This window comes from Danio aesculapii, chromosome 12 (genome assembly GCF_903798145.1).
Source record: "Danio aesculapii chromosome 12, fDanAes4.1, whole genome shotgun sequence".
Classification (NCBI taxonomy): Eukaryota; Metazoa; Chordata; class Actinopteri; order Cypriniformes; family Danionidae; genus Danio; species Danio aesculapii.
In genome coordinates this window covers 38,397,559-38,421,055 of record NC_079446.1, presented here as the reverse complement: position 1 = coordinate 38,421,055, position 23,497 = coordinate 38,397,559, and the positions used below count along the sequence as shown (strand labels likewise).

General features: G+C 36.5%; 1 protein-coding gene across 1 annotated transcript in view; it reads right to left on the bottom strand.

Annotated features, from left to right (window-relative positions):
• hs3st3b1b (heparan sulfate (glucosamine) 3-O-sulfotransferase 3B1b) overlaps positions 1–15,653 on the bottom strand; it is a 30,875-nt gene extending 15,222 nt beyond the window's left edge. Inside the window, exon 1 of the mRNA XM_056469386.1 lies at positions 14,803–15,653. Within this exon, the coding sequence (XP_056325361.1) occupies positions 14,803–15,374 (572 nt within the window). The 5' untranslated portion in view covers positions 15,375–15,653. The remainder of the gene's footprint in view (positions 1–14,802) is intronic.
• Positions 15,654–23,497: the final 7,844 nt, after the last annotated feature.

The window sequence follows — 23,497 nt, the reverse complement described above, 5'->3', positions numbered from 1 at the left end:
CTGCTGTCGTAAATCTATGGAGCAAAGCTGGGTTTTATAGCACGAGTACCAGGAGAATGGAAATGGGGAGAAAAGAAAGAGAAAAATAGCACGAGATGGAGCCAGGATGCGCATGTGTGCAGAAGCTTTGAGTTACGGCTGTATTTTGAGAGGTACCCAGCCACTTAGAGCCTCCCGATGGTTGGTTTCCTGAGTGAGAATTGCCAGAGATCTCCTCTTAACCTCCAACACTGAAGCTAAGAGAATGCAGATAGCGTGAGCGTTTTATGAATACCCCAGCATCTAAAGGCTATTCTTCACCTTTCCCTCATCTAACCTTTCTTCTTCTTCTGTCTAGCTCTTCCTCGGGTTTCTCCTCAGCCTCTGATCTCTGCCATGTAACCCTTACGTGAACATAAAGAGGTGTAAACGGCCGTCTCCGTCGGGCCCGTCTAAGGTGTTGGTGTGTCTTAGCTTCGGTTTCTGACGGATCTCGTCACAGGATCCAGATTCGACGGATGGAGAAAGCCTCTCACATGGAGTGACTGCTCTGACGGATAAATAATGAAGGAACAGAGAGGATTGCAGACACTTCTGACCTACCTTTCTCTGAGAATAGACATGCTCTTTTTTTAGAGTAGTCTCTAAACAGGGTTATACCTTAATGCTGATCTAGTTTCTCATTAAATTATTATACTTCAGCTGGGCTCAGACTTTCTGAAAACTACTTTGTCAGTCCCTTTGAGGCGCAAAGCGTGTGTAAAACACTAAAGAGAAACATGGAGATGTGTATATTCTCTCTCTCTCTGAGCAGGGGGTTTTGGTTTTTTTGGTCTGCTTCAGGGTGTCAAGGGCAGAAAAATATATTTAGGTCTCCCTGTAGTGCTGTATATATAAAGACATTGGACATAAAGTGAATATCGTGAGAGAGAGGGTATCTACTCAGCAATCATACTGAGGTCTGGGCTCCATTTGTGCCAACCACAATTTCAGGCCCATTTTCTTTCTTCTTTTCTTTCTCTCTCTCGCTTTGGAGCTCATTCGAAACCACAGCAGCCTCTGAGAAGGGCAGAACATGCATAAATCACCGAGACCTCAGGCTCTGTACGTTGCAATCTGCCCAGACTCCGCTTCAGCTTTATTTGCTGCCATTCAACACCTACCAAAATCTCTTTAAAACAAGAGTGGGGTGTGTTTTCTGCTGTCCGGGCTACACTTTGAGTTACGGCCGTGTGCTCCTGCCAGCTGAGTGGAATTACTGTGTGTTAGCGACAAGGCTGAGCAAGAAGAGGCTGCCATCAGCTCTGAATAAAAGATGGAGGGATGAGACGGGTAATAAAGTGCACTTTTCCCTTTCTCACCACTCACGCATGCTTTTTACAGAGCTCTAGTGCTTATTGTTGGAATCACCATGTTGGCCGCACTGTACATGTGGTCCTGTGATATTAGGGTCATATCAAAAATTTTGTTTGATATTTGGGTTATATATAAAAATATTAACGCGGCACCTGCCTCAAATTATTTAGAATATCCCAATACTCTGGTTATATTCTGGTGTCTGCATATGGCTGACAATTTTAATTAGACCATTTAGAAAAGTAATCTAGCATACAGTGCAGAAAAATAATATGTATTATTAAATACTACTATGTTAATATTACTATATCTGTTATTATGTATTATTACTATTAAACAGCCCCTATTATGTGTTTTTGAAAATGACCTTCCATGCAGTGTGAAACACAGCACTAAGTGAATGAAAACATCCAGCTGAGGTTTAAATCTGAAAGTGCACCGTGTTTAAAATGATTCTTTAACGAAATAATTGATTCAGAGTCTAATAAATTGATTGTGTTGGGTTTGGATCATTTGCTTGAATGTGTTGATACGATACATCAACAAATATGTAGTATCGGATCCGGTAAAACGTGAACCCGCCTTTCCCTTCAGACACTAGTGGAGCGAAGGGGAACGCGGGACTGATCATGACACGAAAATGACGATCACTGACTGATGGAGATTAGGCTGTGGGGAATAAAGGGTTAAAGTTCATTTTCACAACAATACCAAAGTATAGCCAACCATGTGCTGTGTTGATTCTTGTCATTTTTCAGATTTTTGATACAATAACCTATGTTGCAATGTGGGATTCATCGGCCGTTTGCTATTAAAGGAACGAGTGGCAGAAAGTATTATGTATGAGACTTTGTCAGACTTTGACAGGGACTTTGTCAGTAATGGTTACAGTTCATATGGACCAGTTTCTTCTTCCTCCGGATCATAACATTGAAGTGTACATTTGTTGCCTCGTTTTGTGTAGTTTGGAAAATATGTGTTTAGTTGTGTGCTATAACTTGTAATCGATCCACGCAGCTTGTAATCACTTATCTATTATAGATCAGCAATCATACTGTATCTCTCTCATGTTAAACCTTCATGGGGCTATTCACATATTGCATCCAAAACCATGTTGAAAACGCGTCGCGATTTAAATTTTCTGATTTAAATGCATTTCTGAACTCGCAATCCTCTGCCGTTTGTCTTTGCTATGGCCACCATCAGCTGTTTCTCACACGCACTGCACGGTCAATTTATAAAATAGTTCAACTTTTGCCACTGTGTGGATTAATAGTGAATGTGTGTTGCTGTTATTAGTTGGGGTTAGGGTTAGGAGTAGAGCAATATGCTGGTGTTTAACTGCATTGCTTTATTGCATTCCTGCATTGGGCTTTCACACACTCTGTGTGCTACTTCATGCCAGTCGTTTCTCTCTGTCTTGCACTGAACACAGTTGACTAATTACAACAGACTGGGTCATCAGACCAATCAGTGCAGATTAGCTCCGTGCTAAGGAGGGGTTTGGAAACAAATGAATCGCGAAATAATTCATATGGGATTCGTTGGAGTAATTAGGTAAAAATAAATGCATATATTTGACAATGACAGTGTTTTTTGTCCTTGCATGCATATCATCCTGCTGTTGGAGACCCCCAAAACCAAAATATGACTATTTATAATGCAAATTAGGGGCTCTGTAAGCAATCAAAAAGAAATAATTTATGCTGGACCTATAAACGTATAGGTTTATTTAACAATAAACATAGATTGATGCTGATGTCAATCAAAACTCCACTTTGTGTAGTGAAAATAATAGAGTAAAACCAAATAAAATAATTTGTTTGGAATCACAAACAATTTCAAGAGTTCACACTAATACTCGAATAAGTAAAAGCATATTTGGCATGCTATCTCAGGAGAGAGCCCTGAGCTCTGAATATCCACAAGCACGGGGCGCCCTCTGTTTAGACAGGAGGGAGAGGGGGGAGTCTGAGCTCAGGTAGGTCTCGAGAACTCCCCTGCTATTGGACTTAGGAAGGAGTGGAAGGAGCCGGGTGGAAGGGGGTTTTGTCGAAAGAAAGATGATGACAAAGGTAAGGAAATCGGACTATTTATATGCATTTAGATATGTCTGATTGCTTGGTTAGTGATTGATGGAGACCAGCTGAGAAAAAAAACTAACTTTTACGGTTTATTTCCAACAGCTGGGGTGCCGAAGAAAAAAATAAAAATAACAGCTGTTAAATTACAGAAATTTACTGTAAAATAACAGAGGTTGAATTACAGAAATTTACCAGAAATTTAAATTTAAGGAAATTTCTGTAATTTAATGTCCGTTATTTTACGGTAAATTTCTATAGTTTAACCATCGTTATTTGACGTTTTTTACCGTAAAAATCACAATTTCTTTTTACAGTGTAGCATGTGATCCTCTCAAAATTTGTTTATAAAACTTCACTTAACTACTAGATGCAGTACTATCCAAAATGCCTAATGCATGAAAGTAAAAAAACATAATAAAATAAAATTCTAATTCAGAAGCCAATCTAACTCCATTACTATCTGAAACTTCTAACGCATACAATTCCGCATCCTATTTGGGCATTAGCCATTCAGTATTGAGCGATCCAAGTACGCTCACAGTAATCCCACAAACACTAGCCTTTCCATTGAGTCTACCCTTGAGTTATTAGCAGTGATCAAGCCTGTACCCCAGTGTTTATCTTGCTCTGGCTAATCCGCAGTGATAAGCCTGTTTACTTTGGGTGTTTGTAGAGGGTGTTAACGGACTCAGTCCCACACTTCATTTACATTCCCACTGAGTGACACAACGAGTCTCTAGACTGTTAGCGCTGTTTAGTGTAACTACCAATGATGAGGCTTTAGCTTGTTTACCGAGCTATAAAGGCTATTAGTGAAGCTACAAAGCCAAAGCGTTTGCAGATTTGCCTTGGAATTGTAAACAGGGGATATGGGGTGTGTGCATTTTATTAGAAGTTTCCGAATTTATGTCTGCTGTTTGGTTTTAATGCACTGGTAGAACGCTGAAGCATGCAAAGCTAAATGTTGCAGAGGATTGAAAAGTCTTAACAGAGCACCTTATTGTACAGTAAGTCTATGTCTGTGGCAGATGTTGTAAAATTTTTGCCCTTTTTCACATTTCAAAGTAGTCTTGCTCAGACACAAGAACTCACATGCATGCGCCTATTACATCCTGTTTAGTTTGGCACATGATCCGCTCCAGCTGAAGTGCTTTTGAACACAGGTGAGCTTTAAAGAGATGGGGATTTCCTCCAAGTCTGTCAACCCGTTACATCAGAGGCTTATAGCACAGCTGCATTACTTTGACGCTGTGTATTAATGGTTTACAAATTCCTCCAGACTAGTATTCTTCATCGCTAACCCACAATTAGCCAAATTATGTGGTGATAGCACTAGAGCTGACAATTAAACTCCACGTATAATATGAGAAGCCTAACAAGAGTGTACAGCTCTCTCCTAAGGCAACTCTTTTGGAAGATAGCCTAGTTACAGTCTGCTTTAGTATATCAACCGGCGCTGAAGACAATATAACTGGCGTGAAGCACAAAGAGATCACTGTCAAACGCTTCTGCTGAAAGTAATCAGCCGAGTGCGGATGTCACAGGTGTAATCTGATTTCAGGGGTTGCTATTTCAGCAGGCATGTTGATGTATTGCGAGTGCGATGACAAATGTTTTTGCTTTCCTTTCTCTCTGCTGTCCGTATTCCAGAAAGCCTTACGGTCCCACAAGAAACAAGATCTGGTGTCTCAGTGCCAAGAGGACAAGCCATTCAACCACATAATGCAGATTTGAAGAGACATTTGAGAAATGGGCTATGAAACTAAGAGAAAAAAGTGAATGAATAACTGTGCTTGGTTTGTTTTAAATAACAAAGTCTTCTGACTCACGATCGATATATGACTAAAAGTAATTATATTCATATTGGATCCAGATAACAGAAAAAATGAAGTACTGATGAATTAAAGTACTGATAAAAAGTACTGATGCATTAATAATGCACTAATTCTGATAAACTGATAATAATCAAATAGCTGATTATTTTTTCTTTGCACACATCAGGGTTCATACGGTCCTGCAAAACCTGGAAAAGTCATGGAATTTTGACAAGGCTTTTTCCAGGCCTGGAAAAGTTTTTCTAAGACAAATAAACCTTAAATGTTTTGGAAAAGTCATGGAAATTTGTTTAATAAATATCTGTGTACTTGAATATATTTGAGATGATATTTGAGAATACATTTTAAATACAATAGTGCAGTTCAATAGCAACACTCGAGCACAATACCCAACTGATTCAGTCATTGCCTAGCAACATAAAAGGTGCACCGCACTTCTTTTTTTTGTCAACAAAAAAGGCAGTGCCGTGCATTTTTGGAACGCAAAATCTTGTTCGGTGTGATCGACCCCTAAAGGTCCCGGATCATCAGGTAACTGTAGATAAATGGAAAGTTATCTCCTATTAAAGCAATGTTATTGTAAAGGATGATAACTAAGCCATATTAACGAAATTATCTTGTGCTATTTGCTTTTCAAACAAAAGAAAGCAGGTGAAAATCATTCTGTGTGCAATAGTGAAAGTATGATCACGTGCACACGGTTAACGTTAGGCTCAGTAATAATCTGTTCAAAGCGACAGTGGCAACCACTGCTACTTACAAAAAATCTGCAGATCTCTTGATCTTGAACACTTATCAGACATGCTGCTTCTTAATTCCTAGAGCACATTTCCATGCATATTGACAAACGGTCAAACTAAAATTGTAATCTTTAAGGATGAGGACGCTCTGGCAACTTAAAAATTACTTTCAACCAGCCAAAGAGGCTAGTGGGGGTGTCTGTCTAACCCGCCACAGCTGAAATCTAGCCGCATTTGGCGAGTGTTAATGTCAAGCCCTGATTATTATAATGTATATTGAATATGAATAAATATATTTAAAAGAAAATAGCAATGGTTACCTAGTGGAACCGTATTGTGAGGTGTTACCATTCAATTTATACATTAATACAATTTCTAGACTAATAATATAAAAGTAATTAGTGAGAGTAAATTACGGTAGTTTGAGTAAATGTGTTCATTACTGACAATGCCAAAAAGTCACATTTTCACTATAATAAAGTGGCTCGTCACAGGTTTCCAACAATTCTCTAGCTAATCCCTCTCTCTGGAAGAGCGGGAGAGGGAAGAAAACAATGGAAAAGGCTAAAAAGAGAAAGTAAGGACAAAAGTGGTGACAGTTCTTGGGCTACAGGGAGAAACTGGCTTTGTTGCCCTGGAGCTCAGCTCATGCTGTGCTCCTCTGGGCACATCAGCGAGAGTGTGTGTGTGTTCCTTTAATTGTCTGCTTCTTTTCTCGCTGAGGTTAATGGAAACCTCAGGGGGCCTCTACTTCTGCCTGATCCTCTGCCTTTCACTTTCTGGAGACATACACACACAAACAAACATACTGTAGTGCCTCTAAGAAAATCCTCCACAGTCAGCGTTTGCATTACATCACGCCGAGACCCTTTCAACACTTCCTTCTGCTAAAAAAATTCTCAGAAGGGCGTCAAACTTTCATAAAATGAGCTCTGATGATCACACACTTGGGAGGAGATGGACCTGGTAGCAAACAAGGGCTAACAATTACCGGACCATGCTGGCAGCAGTGCGCTGTAGCCCCCAGGCTCCTTTAAATGCTGTTTATTTAGCTACAATGAATGAGCATTTACTTGTTGGAGGAGGAGCGCTAGCATTATTCTGACATCCGACATCCAAATTATCACCTCGTTTAAAACAGTCCAACTAAAGGCAAACTCTAAGGGAGGGTTCGTAAATATTAGGCTACTGAAATAAAAAAGGTGAATGGTTTTCACCTTGAAAATTTCTCCTCTTTTAACACTACATAAAATTTTTTATTAATCATGCCTATTATTCATTCGTTATGTGTTTGTTTACATGCATGAGAGAAAATATTTCAGTACGAGGGTTAGAAACACGAGTGCTTAACATCGAGTTCCGGTCTGCCTTCATTTTCTCCTCCAAGCGGGAGGCTCCTGTTATTTTGCTTTTGGAGGAGATGGAGGTTTCTCAATGGCAGACCTCCACATTGGGCTTCTACTGTCCGCCTCTCCCCAGGCCATCCCTTTCACAATTAGCTGGTGGTAATTTGGTGAATGAATGCAATCTAATAGAACATGCTTTATAGTTAAAATGCTTTTGCAAAGAGATGAATTAAGAGGATCTTCTCCAGGCATTAAAAACTTACATGTTATCATGTAGAGACCAATTGTATATCGGATGAAAACAGAGTCCTACTGGTTGGGAAATTGTTTTAGTCATCCCTATTATTCATTTTAACATTATATATATCTAGAAGAGAGAATATTTCAGTACGAGGGTTAGAAACACAAGTGTTTGACATCGAGTTCCCGACTGCCTTCATTTTCTCCTCCAAGCGGGAGGCTCCTGTTAGTTTGCTTTTAGAGGAGATGGAGGTTTCTCAATGGCAGACCTCCACATTGGGCCCCTACTGTCCGCCTCTCCCCAGGCCATCCCTTTCACAATTAGCCGGTGGTAATTTGGTGAATGAAAGCAATCTAATAGAACATGCTTTATAGTTAAAATGCTTTTGCAAAGAGACAAATTAAGAGGATCTTCTCCAAGTATTAAAAACTTGCATTATATCATGTGACCGAATGTAAATCGGGTAAAAAAAGGGTCCCACTGGTTGAAAAGTTTACCGAGATTTCTTTTTCCAATATCGGGAAATTGTTTAAATCATCCCCTATTATTCATTTGTAACACTGTTTACATGTATGATAGAGAATATTTCAGTAGGAGGGTTAGAAACATGAGTGTTTGACATCAAGTTCCCGTCTGCCTTCATTTTCTCCTCCAAGCGGGAGGCTCCTGTTATTTTGCTTTTCTAAAGAGGAGATGGAGGTTTCTCAATGGCAGACCTCCACATTGGGCCTCTACTGTCCGCCTCTCCCCAGGCCATCCCTTTCACAATTAGCCGGTGGTAATTTGGCGAATGAAAGCCCCTTTCTCCAGACTTAGACCCACCCTGCTTGGTGCACCCCACTGGTAAAGCCATGCCAGCTCAAGTAGGGGCCCTCTCATTGCTGACCAGTGTGCATGGTTGGGGGTGGCATTATGTGGGCACTGAGGCCTACAACAGCCCCGCCTCTAATAGGGGGACCAGAGCTTAATGTGGGGCCCAACTTTAATATGGGTACAAGGAAAGAAGACACGTCCGAGAGGAAAAGAGGAAAACCGAAAATGACAAGAAGGTCAAGAGAGGGGGCAGGAGATGGTTTGTTTCTTTGTGTTTAATGCCATGTAGCTATGGCTATTTTAATGGCCAGAAAATGTATACTGCAATTAGATTATATACAGTTTTTACAATGTTGGATGTTATCATGAGTACCTTTCACACAATAGCCCCTTTCACACATACAGACATTCGTTCCGTCAATTTCTGGTAAGAGAAGTTGTAATATTACCGGTAATTTGCGGGAATGCTGCACTGTGTGAACGCAGGTAAAAACAGGGTCCCACCGGTTGGAAGATTTACAAAGATTTCTTTTTCCAATATCTGGGTTAATTTCATGAAGTTGGTTTCTTGTATGCAGATCCCATTCTCTTCACCATTTGTTATTAATATATGAACAAATTATTGATTTTAGTTTAAAGGAGGTGAAGGGATGCGAAAGAGAAATCTGCATGGTGGAGATGAGTTCCACAAGAAAAGAAATGCTAAGGCCAAACACAAAAGCAGAGTAATCCTTTGGTCTAAAGGATGCTGAGCAGTTTTGCCAACACTAAAGCATCATTTGGAGGCAGTCCTTTGAATGTTCTCAGTCAGCTCCGCGCAGGCTTTCAATAGAGGATGTCAACCTGCTGACTGCTGAATAGACAAGCGGTCAAGGTTCAGATCCAGCTGAGTGGAGGAAGTCTATTCTACCATGAGACTGAACAGCTTTCATGGATGCTGCTCCTTAATTCGGGCCTAGTTTTAATTTGCAGGAACAAATATGTGCATTTGATTGGCATCAGCTTTGAGGTCCGATAACTAAGTGTCTGTGTGTGTGTGTTCAGGAAGGACGAGGGGTGGATCAAGTCTCACCTGCAGTGCAGATGGTCCTTACAGAGGCAATGTTGCTCAACTGATTCCCAGATAACCCAAGCCACAAAGACCTTTAACCCTACACCACACAGTGCCCGTCACAGCGTAAACTAATCAATACATGTCGTCCCACAGGGTCTAAGCTGGCTTGAGTCATTATTTTGTGTTTATCTGAAAAATAAAGGTGCATGTTTCTTCTATAGCAGTCACCAACCATCATGATGAACACTTTTACTACAACAAACCACTAAAGTTGACATCACAGTCCAACATTATGGGGTAAAATTGAAATTTCAATCAATTAATCTTGATGTTTATTGGAATATTTATTTGTATATCTTGATTTTGGTATTATTAGGACAATCTTTCTCATAGTTCCTAGAACTATTGGCAGATGCAAACAATTTTTGGTGTTTACAATGCAAAAATGTGACTTACTGAGCAGAAAAGTTGCGACTGTTGGAAATTAGAATCTTGGAGAACTGGGCCTTGTTATTTCCTATATGACTGTGTTCTTGAAACTACCCTTGTAGAGAATCAAATACATGCAATGTAAGCAGGGTAATCAGATTAAACTGATAAATGACTATTAGGAGCTGGTTCTTTCAATGAATCATTACTTAAAAACTCAGGTGTTACCGTTAAATCATAAAAATCAAATCGATTTTAAAACTGGAGGCTCATTTTACTGTGGAAACTACAGTTAAATCAGGGATTAAGTCAAAGGAAAGTGAGTGAGTGGGTGGATTTTAAAACTAAAGTATTCCCAAATGATTAGAAACCTAATCATGCCAAGAACATGTGAATCAAAATCCAAACAAATCATGAACTCTGTATCAATCCCTATATCAACTGCTCACTGTTTACCAACACAGCCAAACTTTGGTTTGATCTCATTCGGCACTACTTAGACAAGGCGGCCCCTGCTTTGTGCAAGCAGGAAGGAGGGGGTCACTGGCCACAGCATCTGTATGGGTCACCTACATGGTGGCGTGAACACCCCATGGAGTGTGGGTACAAAAGGAAAGGCATCCATCCAGAAATCACCATTGCATGGATGGAAGTGCTCATCTGGACAAGGTGGCAGGGGGTCGTAGCCCTCCAAGGACTTGAGAACTTTTCAAATGACATGCTTCCGAGAGCGCTCCCTGGTTTGATAGTGGAATGGGACTCTTACAGAACAATGCTCCACTTGTCTCTTTTTTTGATAAGCATTTACAGACTGTGTAGTTTAAAGGGTACTATTCATAAAACACACCCTTTAAAGACTGTAAGAAACCAAACTTCACAATGTTTGTTTTGCTTTGTTATTACTTAGGTGAACAATTAATCTGGGCAAGTTAATCCACTTATAAAAAATGTTTTGGTAATCTTCAATCAAAATCTGACCATTTGCTGTTGTCAGTTTGATGGCTTCAACCTCAATATATTCAACGCCCCTCTTACCATTAGTTTGCTATGAGGGAATGATGCACATAAAGACCCCACCCCTACTCAATATTCCATTTCAGTTGGAAAAACAAACTGAGATAAATGTCTCAGCAACTTTAGGTTCACATGGACTTCAATCTCAGGACGGGATTGTTGTACTTTTTTTTAGCAAAGGAAAAACCTTTAAACACAAACTGCAAAAGATGCAATGAAAAAACAGAGTAAAACTACAAGCAAAGAAGAGTCGAGTACCATACCTGCTTGAGTAAATCTGAAAATTATGCAACATAAAATCAAACACAGAGCTAGAGTATGTTCACTGTTCCAGCAGTCTGTCTGAGTGGGTGGGATTTTTCTGAAAAGCCAACTCGACTGCTTATTAAATCATCAGTCTCCGCAAAAATACTGTAAAAGCAGTGAAAGCAGCAGAGATTTTGCAAGGTCTCACAAATCAGAAAAGTAGTTGAAACTGAAAACTGCGAAAGGAGGACTGCCAAAGTTATTACTCAACTCAACCCACTACAAGTTTAGCTATTCGCACTGTAATATCTCTTACAAATCAACTGGCAGTTGCAAACCTTATACTAACCGGATGATCCTACATAACAAAAATATAGAAGAAATTATGAAGTGCCTGCAAATAATAATTGAATGTCTATGAATCATACCCCACATTTACAGTATCTGAATCTGCCTGAACAGGTCTAACCAGTATTGAAGAACAAAAGCTCATCTGCCATGTCTCTTGTTCTGGCTCTCTGAAGCACAGGAAAGAATAAAAATGTCCTGATGTACACAGATAACAACCACAGCAGAAATCACCTCATTAAAAATGTTTCCATGCACTGGGATTACTTTAAAATGCATTATACTTTTCCAATGCACAGCAAATCACTTTGCTTATTATGGGACTCTAAAACTGAGAATCAAAGTTCGGTTCAGAGTTTTGAAGAGAAAAAAAAGACACTTTGACCATTTAAAAAGACAAGTAGGTAATGGCCATGCCAGCGAAGAGGGTTTATTTTAAACGCCCTGCCTCCAACACCGCTTTAGATCAGACATCGAAGACAGAAAAGAGCATAAAGTGACAAGCTAAAGTAATGAAAAAAAAAGTCTGCATTTGTTTGTATTCTGTATCTTCAGCTCAAACAGCAGTGGTCACATATACAACTTCACTGTGACATGGCAAATCCAACTCAAATCAGCTGCGATGGCATGCGAATCCTGTAAAAGTTTTGACAGAAAACTTTGTTGGTGGAAAACAAACCGTGTACCCAATGTTTTCATTTTCTAGATTTTGGAATGTAATTGTAAAGTGTGCAAAGACTTCTAAGTTAATTTAAACTGCAACTCAATGAAGGCTATGTAGTTATTCTTGAGCATTAAATAAAACTGACATCAACTGACCAGCCGACTTCACTTTTTTATAGTTTTTTTTAGGTTAACCGAAAGGGGGGAAATACTCTTTTTGGCCCAAAAAGAAAAAAAAAATCGTTAATTCTAGCTCACTTTTAGGTCAGTTTTACTAGAAATAGTCTAAATTGCAATTGACACTGTTTTTTTCTTGATAGTTTAAAAAGTTAATAGCATGATTCATTTAATTGAGTTTGGGAAAATGAAGACGTGTTTAAAGAATCTGAATATTTTTGCAGTCTTCGCTGATTTTGCTGGAGCAGCTTGAATTTGCATTAGACTGCAGTGAGGCCCCGCATTTAAATAATTAATCAAATAAATCTTTTTCTCTCAACATGCTTGAATATAATTCGCTTTTCATCTAAGCTGGACTATCGAGCATTCACTTCAACGCCCATTCTTTCATCCGTCCTGTTTTTTGTTAGGGGTCCTGAAATGTTGCATATATTTAAAAGCAGTGGGCTTTCACCCCCTCAAACCTTTGCAAATCCGTTTAGAGAGACAGCCGTGCAGTCCAGGACTGTTTTATCAATTTATTGAGTGTTTCTTTCCGCTCTGTGTCTGGGGTAAGCAGAGACAGACTTTGGGGCAATAAATCCCCCTTTTCTCTTCAGTTTCATTTCATCCAAGCTATAGATTTTTATTACATCTTACAGTAGAACATTAAATAATGTTCACAAAAATGTCATCACTTTTAAATAACCATAATATATAAGCAACTAAAAAAAACTAAAGCTCCTCCTAAAAGTGATTTAAAACAAATGTCTTGAGTGCTTAGTGAATTATAGCGATTGTAATGAATTTATGAGATCTCATGCTGTGTTCTGGCACTTTAGTAAATAAAATGAAAAAGGCCAGTTAACAAGAACAAGAAGTAATGAGTTACCTTACATATATGTTCTACTTAAACACATGCCGAAATACTTAACTTAACGTGACATTTTACGGAACAAAAAATAAATTAAACACAGCTGAACTTGGATAAACTTACATTCAAAACATTATAAACAAGAATATAATTCACAAGATATTTATTTTATTGATCATTTCATGTAAAATTACTCTGATTTTAATTCATTTATTTTTTTTACCGCTTAATTAATTTAACACTGCGCACTGGAAACTAAGGTCACTCACACTATCGCAAATGCTTCCATCATTAAGTTATTCAACCGTTTAAATTGATAATTTATAATTCATGCCAAATCTCCCTGGTTTTATGAATATAAAAAAATGTGGTCAAAAGTGCAATGCAAAGTTCTTCTGCAAAACTTTCAGATTAATTTTACAGGTAGCTATACTGGTAGCATATAGTAGCTCTAATTTGATTACATCACTATTTAAGGAAAATAGAAAATTGTAGGCTACTGTGGCAATAAAGAGAAGCGTGAGAACTGAAGTGAGAAAAGTTACAAAAGTGAAGGGCAAAGCAGAGGTCCGTTAACCTGCAATGATCCAGTGTGTCCAACAGAGACCACTGCGTCATCTGCGGTCGGACACGAGACATCTCTTAACATATTACAAAAAAGTATCAATGCATAAAAATATTGTTTATTCGAATAATATCCGTCTGAATGAATGTGTGTGAAGAATCGTGGTCAAAATCTCAGCCATCTAAAGTCCAAGTGAAAGAGCTCGACAGTAGCAGGAGCAGCGAGACCAAAGTAAATGTTTAAACTGGAGTCAGAAAATACGGCTACTGCAACGCTGCGTTTACAGATGGATAAATGCAAACCATTCACAAAAATAAAGATTTCTTTAATGGAATAGAAGCTTCAAAATATATCCAGCGTTTAATAAAAATAAAAAACTTATGTAAAATGATGTTCATGCTGAGAAAGTTTCAATCAGATCGTGCTAATGAATATATATGAAAAAAAAAGACAAAAAAAGGGAACACTGGTGTTTTTTATGTGATCTGTGTTGCAAAATTATTATATATAACATACAGCAGCGAAGTAAAATAATAAAGTTCAGATAGACCATGAACTGATCATAGGCTTTATGAATTCTAAAACTGCGTACTGAATTTCAATATCTGGAATATGATATGCATTCAATTATTTTAATGTGTGCAAGCTATATATATATATATATATATATATATATATATATATATATATATATATATATATATATATATATATATATATACTTTTTAATAATTAATTTTCAAAGGTCAGAACTAATTACACTTAAAGTGGTCGGCAAAGAGCAGTTATTAGTCGATAATGTGACTTAAATGCAGCAAACAAGATAAGTTTTATTCCGGATGAAATTTAGTCTCGTTAGACTCGTGAGAAAATGCCAACAGGCACACAAAAAAGGTAGAAAACAATGGCAATAGATGAAATTGTCAGGCCTAAATAATGAATAAAAGCGTTGATTGAGGAAGTGGAAGGTGCATCCTCAATGTACTTTTTTGTTATATTGGCTACGACATTGAAGAAAACGTAGGTCAGTGGATGTGTACATATTAATAGCATTCGTACCTGTACCAGTCCAGTCCGTTATCATAATTCCGGTCGAAGAAGTGCGGCTCTGCTCCGACCGCGCGTATATCTGGATGCACGCGCAGAAACTCCAGCAGCGCGCGCGTCCCGCCCTTCTTCACGCCGATGATGATCGCCTGAGGAAGCTTCTTACTGCCCGAGCCGTTGGAGAAAGTTGACAGCGCGGACACCCTCCGTCCGTCGTCCCACTCCTCAGCTCGGTCTGTGTCCCCTTCATCTTTAGAAAAGTCTCTGGGAGCTCTCCTGACCGCAGGCTCGTCGTAATCTGACTCTACGTCCGTCCACGAGCTCTGCGGTCTGGACAGGAGCTTGGACATCATCAGGTCCGACCGGCCACTTTCTGCCTCGGCGTATTTCCCCAGGAAATCCGTCTCCTTCGCTCGATTACTATTGTCCACAACTAAACTCGGTGGCATAGTGGCACAGTAGCCCACACAGGAGTACAGCATGTAGACCCAGAGGAGCAGCATGATGAAGAGGAGCCCGAGTTTCTTCTTCACGGGACTGACGGAGAGTGCGTAAAAGTGGTGACAGAACAGGCTATATTCCATAAGCCCTGTGCATGCAGACTATCACACTCCAGCTGGACATATTGACAGGTACGTACAGTTCTGCCCAAGTCCAGAATCCTCCCCTCAGGAGTCTTTGAAAGCCATGAGTCCACAATTAAATCCTCAGAGGTGAAACAAACTAGCCCAAAGTGGACGGGGGCATCAAGGAATGCGATTTTAGTCAGCTGTTCTCTCTCATATCTGCGGAAGAAAACGAGAAAACCGAGGAGAACGACCGGTGCACTTGTTTCCCAGCCGTAGGAGCTGCTCCCGGCTGCATCCTCGAGTGTGTCTGAGCGCTTTCGGGAGAGTAGACCTTATAGAGCGCTGGTGTTTGTGATTGACAGCAGGGCCAGCCTACCACCGTGTGCTCATTTAAATAAAGGCGGGGCTGCGTAATGATGCCTGCCAATCAGAAATCGAAATAGGCGGAGACGTTAGACAAGACACTTGGTCGCAGAGCCGATTAAACGCTCTTATTGGATAGAGAAACATTAGAGCCGAATCCCTTTATTCCCGTTTTTGGGAGTTTCCAAGTGTTACAAATTTTACGCAACTGAACGGTTTAGAAGGGAATGAGGATTTGGGAAGTTCAACGGGTTTTTCGTACACACTAGCTTAGGCTATAGGTTGCAAATCTATAGGATATCTTAAAAATACAATTTGTAAAAAAATTAAATAAATGACAAACGTATAAGGGCGCACTAAAATGTTAGCCTTTAAACTTTTATTCTTTTTATTATTAATATACATAATAAAAAAGAAATTTAGCTGACTGAAACCTAGATTGAACACATACAAAAAAGTTATTTATTTAATTACTATTAAATCATATGTTCGGTAGTCTTTCCCGGCATCTTAGAAATGGCAAGCATCTAGGATAAATATTCAGACATAAAATAAGTCATAAAATGAAAATAAATAAATAAATAAATCTGCTCTTTCAGTCGCCTTAATTGGGTTCAAGTACTCATAAATAATTAATATAAAGATACATGTGAAGGTGAAGTCGGGTAAATAAAAATAACTCGAACAAGTCGTGTAAATAAATAAAAAATCTTTGCTCTAAAGAATGTTAACATGTTCAAACTTTTCCGACCTGTGTAGGAGAATGCTGAATTTAATATAAGAAAATAAACAGATTTACTTATATTATTTAGTTATCATATTAATTGTTTAGTCTTTGTAAATAAATTGAATAAAATAAGCTTTAATCCCGCATTTAATTATGAAAGTTGCTTCCACACAGTCAGAGTACATATTTTGCAGACATGCTCTTCAATTGACGGGCGATTATTTATGACAGTCTTTGTGTCGTTTTGAAACACAAAACATGCGGCATTTCAACTCTCTATCAGTCAGGTTTTTAAACACAGCTTGTGGTTTTGCACTCCTCAAAAGTGAACAAGTGTGTTGCTGTTAACTTGAATGCATGCAGCGATTTCCGCGGTCACACACACTCTGGACAATAAATGTTAACATTTGAAGATACGACACGGTTTTTAGATGATTCAATATTTCGAACATCATTATAATCAATTATAATTCATTACAGATGAATAATTTATTTACTTATTGTTTATTATTTTCAGGCCTGGCCATAACATGCGAATGAATAAAAAGCTTTAATCTAAGTTGTCCTAAATGCAAAACGGTTCTAGTTCTTGTCCTAAAATAACTTGGATGAACATTTTAGACCCACTTGTAATGTTGACAATCATGAAATACAAGTATGCATAATTATAATGTTCAGGGTTTCTGCAAGTTTCACCAAGTGAAATTTAAGGCTTTTAAAGACATTTTTAAGACCATTATGAATGAAATTTTAGACTCATGCAGGGCTACACTATAAGGAGTTTTTTTTAAATGGCCCAGATGGAAAATATTTTTATTTGCCTCATCAAAAAAATAAAAAATAAATAAATAATAATAATTTAATGCATTTAACAATGCAATAATAATTTACATTGAACAATACAAGGTCGCTGGTTCGAGCCTTGGCTGGATCAGTTGGTATTTCTGTGTGGGTTTCCTCCAGGTGCTCCGGTTTCCCCCACAGTCCAAAGACATGCAGTACAGGTGAATTGGGTAAGCTAAATTGTCCGTAGTGTATGTGTGTGAATTTGTGTATGGGTGTTTCCCAGTGATGGGTTGCAGCTGGAAGGGCGTTAGGTAAAGCATATGCTGGATAAGTTGGCGGTTCATTCCACTGTGGCGATCCCAGATCAGTAAACGGACTAAGCAGAAAAGAAAGCGAATGAATTTATTAATACAATAATAATTTAATGATTAAAAAAGTTATTTTAGATATTTTTTAGCCAAATATTTTAAATATAGTTTCAAAACAAGCAAGCTCTAAACATACACTTTTTTCAACATTAACTTTCTTTAAAAAAAAAAAAAAAAAAAAGACAAATGTTTTAAAAATTATAATAAACTAAATTATGCAGACAACAGTCTGTCCAGCTCAGTATACTATGGTAAATAGAGTTAAAATTTTCATTTTTAGATAAGTTTAAAGTTTTATTGAGATGGATTGTTGATGATTGTATGGGTTTTTGCTAGATTGGGTTGCTAAACATGAACAAAGGAAAATTAAGACCCGATCAAAAAAAGATTTAATACCAACAACATAATATTTCAGTAAACCTAGGACTTTTAAGGCCTAAAATTCTGTTTTTTTTTTTTGTTTGTTTGTTTGTTTTGTTTTTTGAGATTTAAGACCTTTAAAGACTTTTTAAGACTCCGCAGATACACGGATGGTGTGGTTAATAATGTTAGTTAATACAAAGTCTGACTTTATGACTTAAAGCAAATACAAACTTTTGCAATTTCATTCAACATTGAAACAAAACTGAATTTGAGGCAACTATTTATAGTTATATTAGGTATTGCATAAACAATAATTAATTTGCAAACAAAAATATAGACATTTGTCAGAATCTTTTCTAAATAATAATAATAATAATAATAATAATAATAATAATAATAATAATAATAATAATAATAATAATAATAATAAAGAGACCACAGTGTCAGAAAAAGAGTTAAAGTCTTAAATGTTTATTGAATAATGAATTACTACTGAATAGGGGCAACAACAAAGGCTAAATTCGACATGTTTGATTTTGTGTCTCTACAAATTCCTGTACGTTCATTATAACTCAAACGCAATAGGAGTTGTTATTGACATGAGTAAGTGTCAATTTGTTCCTTCTAGCTGATATTGAACAATGAAGCAAATATAAAACAACATTGTCAAAATCAGTGCAGCATTTTTCTGCATCATTATTGTCTCTGGCACAGACTTAAGACTCTCCTGTAACGTATGAACTAGAGCACATTTGTGAGATTGATGTCACAGTGCGGGTTTAAGACGGAGAGACTCCTATAAGACAAATATATATGTGCAAGTTTAAAGAAGCTCAGGGAATATTTTGCCCAAGAAACATCCGTCCGCCCCATGACTGATTTCAAGCAAGTGGCGAGGTTAGGGTATAAATCAGTTTCAAAAGCCTTTCACTATACTGTTTTTTTCCTTGCACGCTTCGTGCCAGGAATACTTGATGCGCTGCTGCTCGAAATCTGCCAAAAATGTTTGTCATCCTGCCTAACATGCTTAAACAACAGTTAAAGAGTAGAAAAATAGTGTTTTTAGCTGTCACTCAAGAGCTGAGAGGAAAGACACTGCAGGTGAATAGGGTTAAAAAAAAAAAAAAAACACACCAAAAACTAATACACTGAAAAAAAAAATTCCTGGTTGCCTTACATTTTTAAGCTGAATCAAATTAACCTTGAGTCCATTGAACTTATATTATGTTAAACTAACCTAAAACAGCTTGCATAACTTATAAAATTTAAGTTAGAACATGATTAACTTAGTTTAATAAGTTACAATGAACTAAAAACATATGCTGTCATGACTATTGATCATATAATTTTTTACAGTGTAGTTAACAAACATTCCCCAGCTGATTGTCATCATTGTAAATTGTAAAATTTTAAAAGAATTTTAAAATTGTAAAAGAAAAGTATAACATGTTCTCAAGAAAGTTTAGAATAAAGTAAATAAGCAAATTAAGTAGTATTTAATTAAATATATGCACATTTGCTTACAAAATTATGAACGTCGGACTAAGTCTTGTTCAAAATTCTTGTTTTATTTTTGGTACATAAGAGAAAAACTTTACACAGGCTGCCAAATTAATCGCATATGCAGTGTATATTTATTATCTATATATAATTACAAACAATAAATAAAATATAATATTTACATATCTATTTATATACACTGTATACAATTACAGAATAAAAAGTCATGCCAACGTGCGTTTTTAAATTACTTTAACTTAATTTACAAAGTTAATTGGATTTCGTTTTAAGTCAGCTTAACTGATGTAATTTAAATTGACTTGAAAAGTTAAATGGGTTCCACTTAAAAATTAAAATGAGCAACATTTTTTTAACAGTGCAATTTGTATCAGATATAAATATTTTATACATTAATATAAATAAACATTTGATCAAATATAGACATGTATGCATGTGTACATGTGTGTATGTGTGAGTACATGCGCATATTAAGTAAATACAAACTTTTTTTTTGATGCAATTACAATTAATAGAGCGATCTGAGATTTTTTTTTAAAAAACTCCATAATTCAGAAAGTACTGCAAACAGCCACAAGGAAATCATTTGTTCATCAGATTTTTAACAGTGCAATTTGTATGAGATATTAATATTTTATACATTAATATAAACATTTGATAAAATATAGATATGTATGCATAAGTGTGCGTATGTATGTATGTATGTATGTATGTATGTATGCATGTATATATATATATATATATATATATATATATATATATATATATATATATATATACAGTATATGAGCGTGTATGTGTGCGAGTACATACACATATATTATGTAAATACAAACTTTTAGATGCAATTACAACTAATAGAGTAATTTTAGAGGAGATTTTGGTATATAATTTTATTGCTCCATAATTCAGAAAGTACTGCAAACAGCCAGAAGGAAATCATTTGTTCATATTTAAAGAATAAAATTTCACAAACCAGGCAATTTATGTAAATGTAATTATGTAAGATCTGTGGCTCAGTGAAGAAAAAAAGACATTGCTTTATACTTGGAATAACCACACACAAATTGATAGTCAAACACTTAAAAGTAGGCATGGGCTGATTTAAGATTCTGACGGTATGGTTGGATAACCTTGGATAAAAATATCACGGTTTCACGGTATTGTGATTACGGCTCTAAAATATGTTCTTTTTAAATATCTGGATAAAAAAACTACAACTTTTTCCCCCTTTGAACACAATATATTTTGTGTTGAGAAACATTTGAAATATTTTGGAGCAGTAAACATGTCAGGCTAAATAATTCAAATGAATCAGTGACAAACATTTAAACTCAATTCATTTTTATTTCTATATCACTTTTACAATGTAGATTATGTCAAAGCAGCTTAACATTGAAGATTTTAGTCTATTGAAATCGTGTCAGTCCAGTTTTCAGAGTTGAAGTTCATTTTAAGCCTTCTGCTGTTTGAATTTGTTTCAAAAACAGAGATTTCTTTACAATTTAAAATGGCATTTTTAGATATCTTTTCTCCTAGAGATACTGTTGCTATTAAAAAAACAAAAATCCTACATATACCAGAGGAACTGTATAACAGAAAATGATGGTGGTTTTAAAACCTTGACTTTTTTAAACCGTGGTAAAATGGTTATCGTCCCATGCGTACTTAAAAGTATATATTTTTCTTTTTCGTACTTGAGGAAAAGCTAATAAGCACAAAACTGAGAAGTGCATGAAAACAGGATTTTAACCTGCGTTGTCTTGCCTTCTGTGAGAAACAAACCAACAAAAAATCAAATCCTCCCGCATTTCAGTGTTGAATTTCAAAGCATTTTGTTGCCTGTAAATGAAAAGAGAAGAGAAATCCACCTGTTGCTATTGTAACAAATGAAGGTCCGGGAGGCTGTTAAAAACTGTAATGAGAATCCAAGCTGGATGAGAAAAACCACAGAGAGCCAAAGATCATTATGGGAAATGTGCTCACCTCCTCAGGGTTCACGGCGCTCATAATGAATGAACGCGCTGTGAGAAACTCACTCGGACTCAAACAATATTTTTCCCCGAAAAGAAGATTACTCCACTGATGATGCATTTGTCAAGCCTCGCCTGATAGAGGAGAAAAAGCATTTAAACAGGTACAGTCAATAATACAGTGTTTGGATTCGCATGCAATTTACAGAACAAGAGAAAAACTATTAAGTACACTCAAAAAGTGGCATGTGCTGTTTGTTGAAGTCAAAATGATGAAAATATTTTTCTTTTTCAAATATTTGCCAAATGATGTTTGTTTGATATGTATTAGTTGCTTGGATTGTATTTGAAAGTATAGAATTATATTCACTTCGCAGGGAGACTATTTTTTAATATATATTTTTGATCTATATTTCACCTCGGATTTTGTTATCTGTGTGTCAATTTTAATAAATTTTGCCTAATTCTGTTTATCTGTCACCTCAGATTACTGCTTTTATTGTTTCCCAAAGGATCGAATCTGATACATCTCCTTTGTCATTATTTTCTAGGAATGTTACTAATCTGTCAGACAGATACTCCCAATATTTGACATCCTTTAATAACACTATCAAATTTCAAATACTACTTCCTCTAGACTGATTAATTTTTATGATATTACATTATTGATATACAACATATTGTAACAGTCTTAAATCGATTATGAAAAGATCAATTCTAGAATAACGTTTGTGTACTGAAGTGTAGAATGAAAAATCCTGACCTGTGGAATGGATCGCTCTCCAGCTGTTGTAACTTTTGCACATAATTATTTAATAAGAGCAATGATTTGCTTGTAGTTAGACAGGGTTGCGCATTGTATCTAACCTAGCATTTAACAGACAATTATCACCAGCCATAATGACTTTTGTATTCATAAATGAGGTTTAACAGAGCAAGGAAGTTTTCACTGTATTTCCAAAAATATTTTTTTCTTCCAGAGAAAGTCTTGTTTTTTTTGTTGTTGTTTTTCCCGGCTAGAATAAAAGCAGTTTTTAATTAATTAAAAAAAAATAACATTTTGAAATGGGCAACTTCCTATTCTTGGTATAAAAGAGAACTTTGCTGGAGAAATATTATTAAATTTTTCCTTACTCCACAACAGAAAATGTCATTTCATGCACTGTAAAACATGATATGATCAATTAGTCATGACAGCAAATGTTTTTAGTTCATTGTAACTTATGATTAACTTAATTTAATAAGTTACACAAGCTGTTTTAAGTCAGTTTAACATAATATAAGTTCAATGGACTCAATGTTAATTTGATTCAGGTTAAAAATAAGGCAATCAGGATTTTTTGATTTCGCGTGGAAACTCAAACTGTTGGAGGCATTGTGGATCACAGGACGATAGCATTTTCACATAATTTGGGGGATGTCCTAATATTACAAGTTTTGGAAAGGGAAACAAAGTTTTTTAGAAAATATTTTAACTGCTAAAATTAATTTCAGTTTTGAGGTACTTTATTTGGGTATGCAGTCAATGGATTCCTTGGAAAACAAGAACGAATATATGTACAGATACATCCTTACTTCAAGTTAAAAAGCCATAACTAGATGCTGGTATAAACCTAATCCACCACAAATGTAGGACTTGATTGAGGTTTTGAAAAAATATATATTTATTATGGAGAACAATACATACAGCATGCATAAGCAAAACCATCTGTTGACTTTTGGTTTAAATGGATTGAGAACATAATTCCCATTCAACCTCATGTCTATACATTATATATTGCTTTAATAGTCTACAGAACAAACCATATTATACAATGACTTGCCTAATTACCATAACTTGCCTAGTTAACCTAGTTAAGCCTTTAAATTGCACATTTCATATTCACAAGTTGAATACTATAGTATTTTGAAAAATATCTAGTGAAATATGATGTACTAATATTGAATTGGGGGGAAACATACAGGGGGGATAATAATTCTGACTTCAACTGTTTATAAAAGAAGCTAAAAACACAATTGTTAAGGTTTTTTGGGCAACTT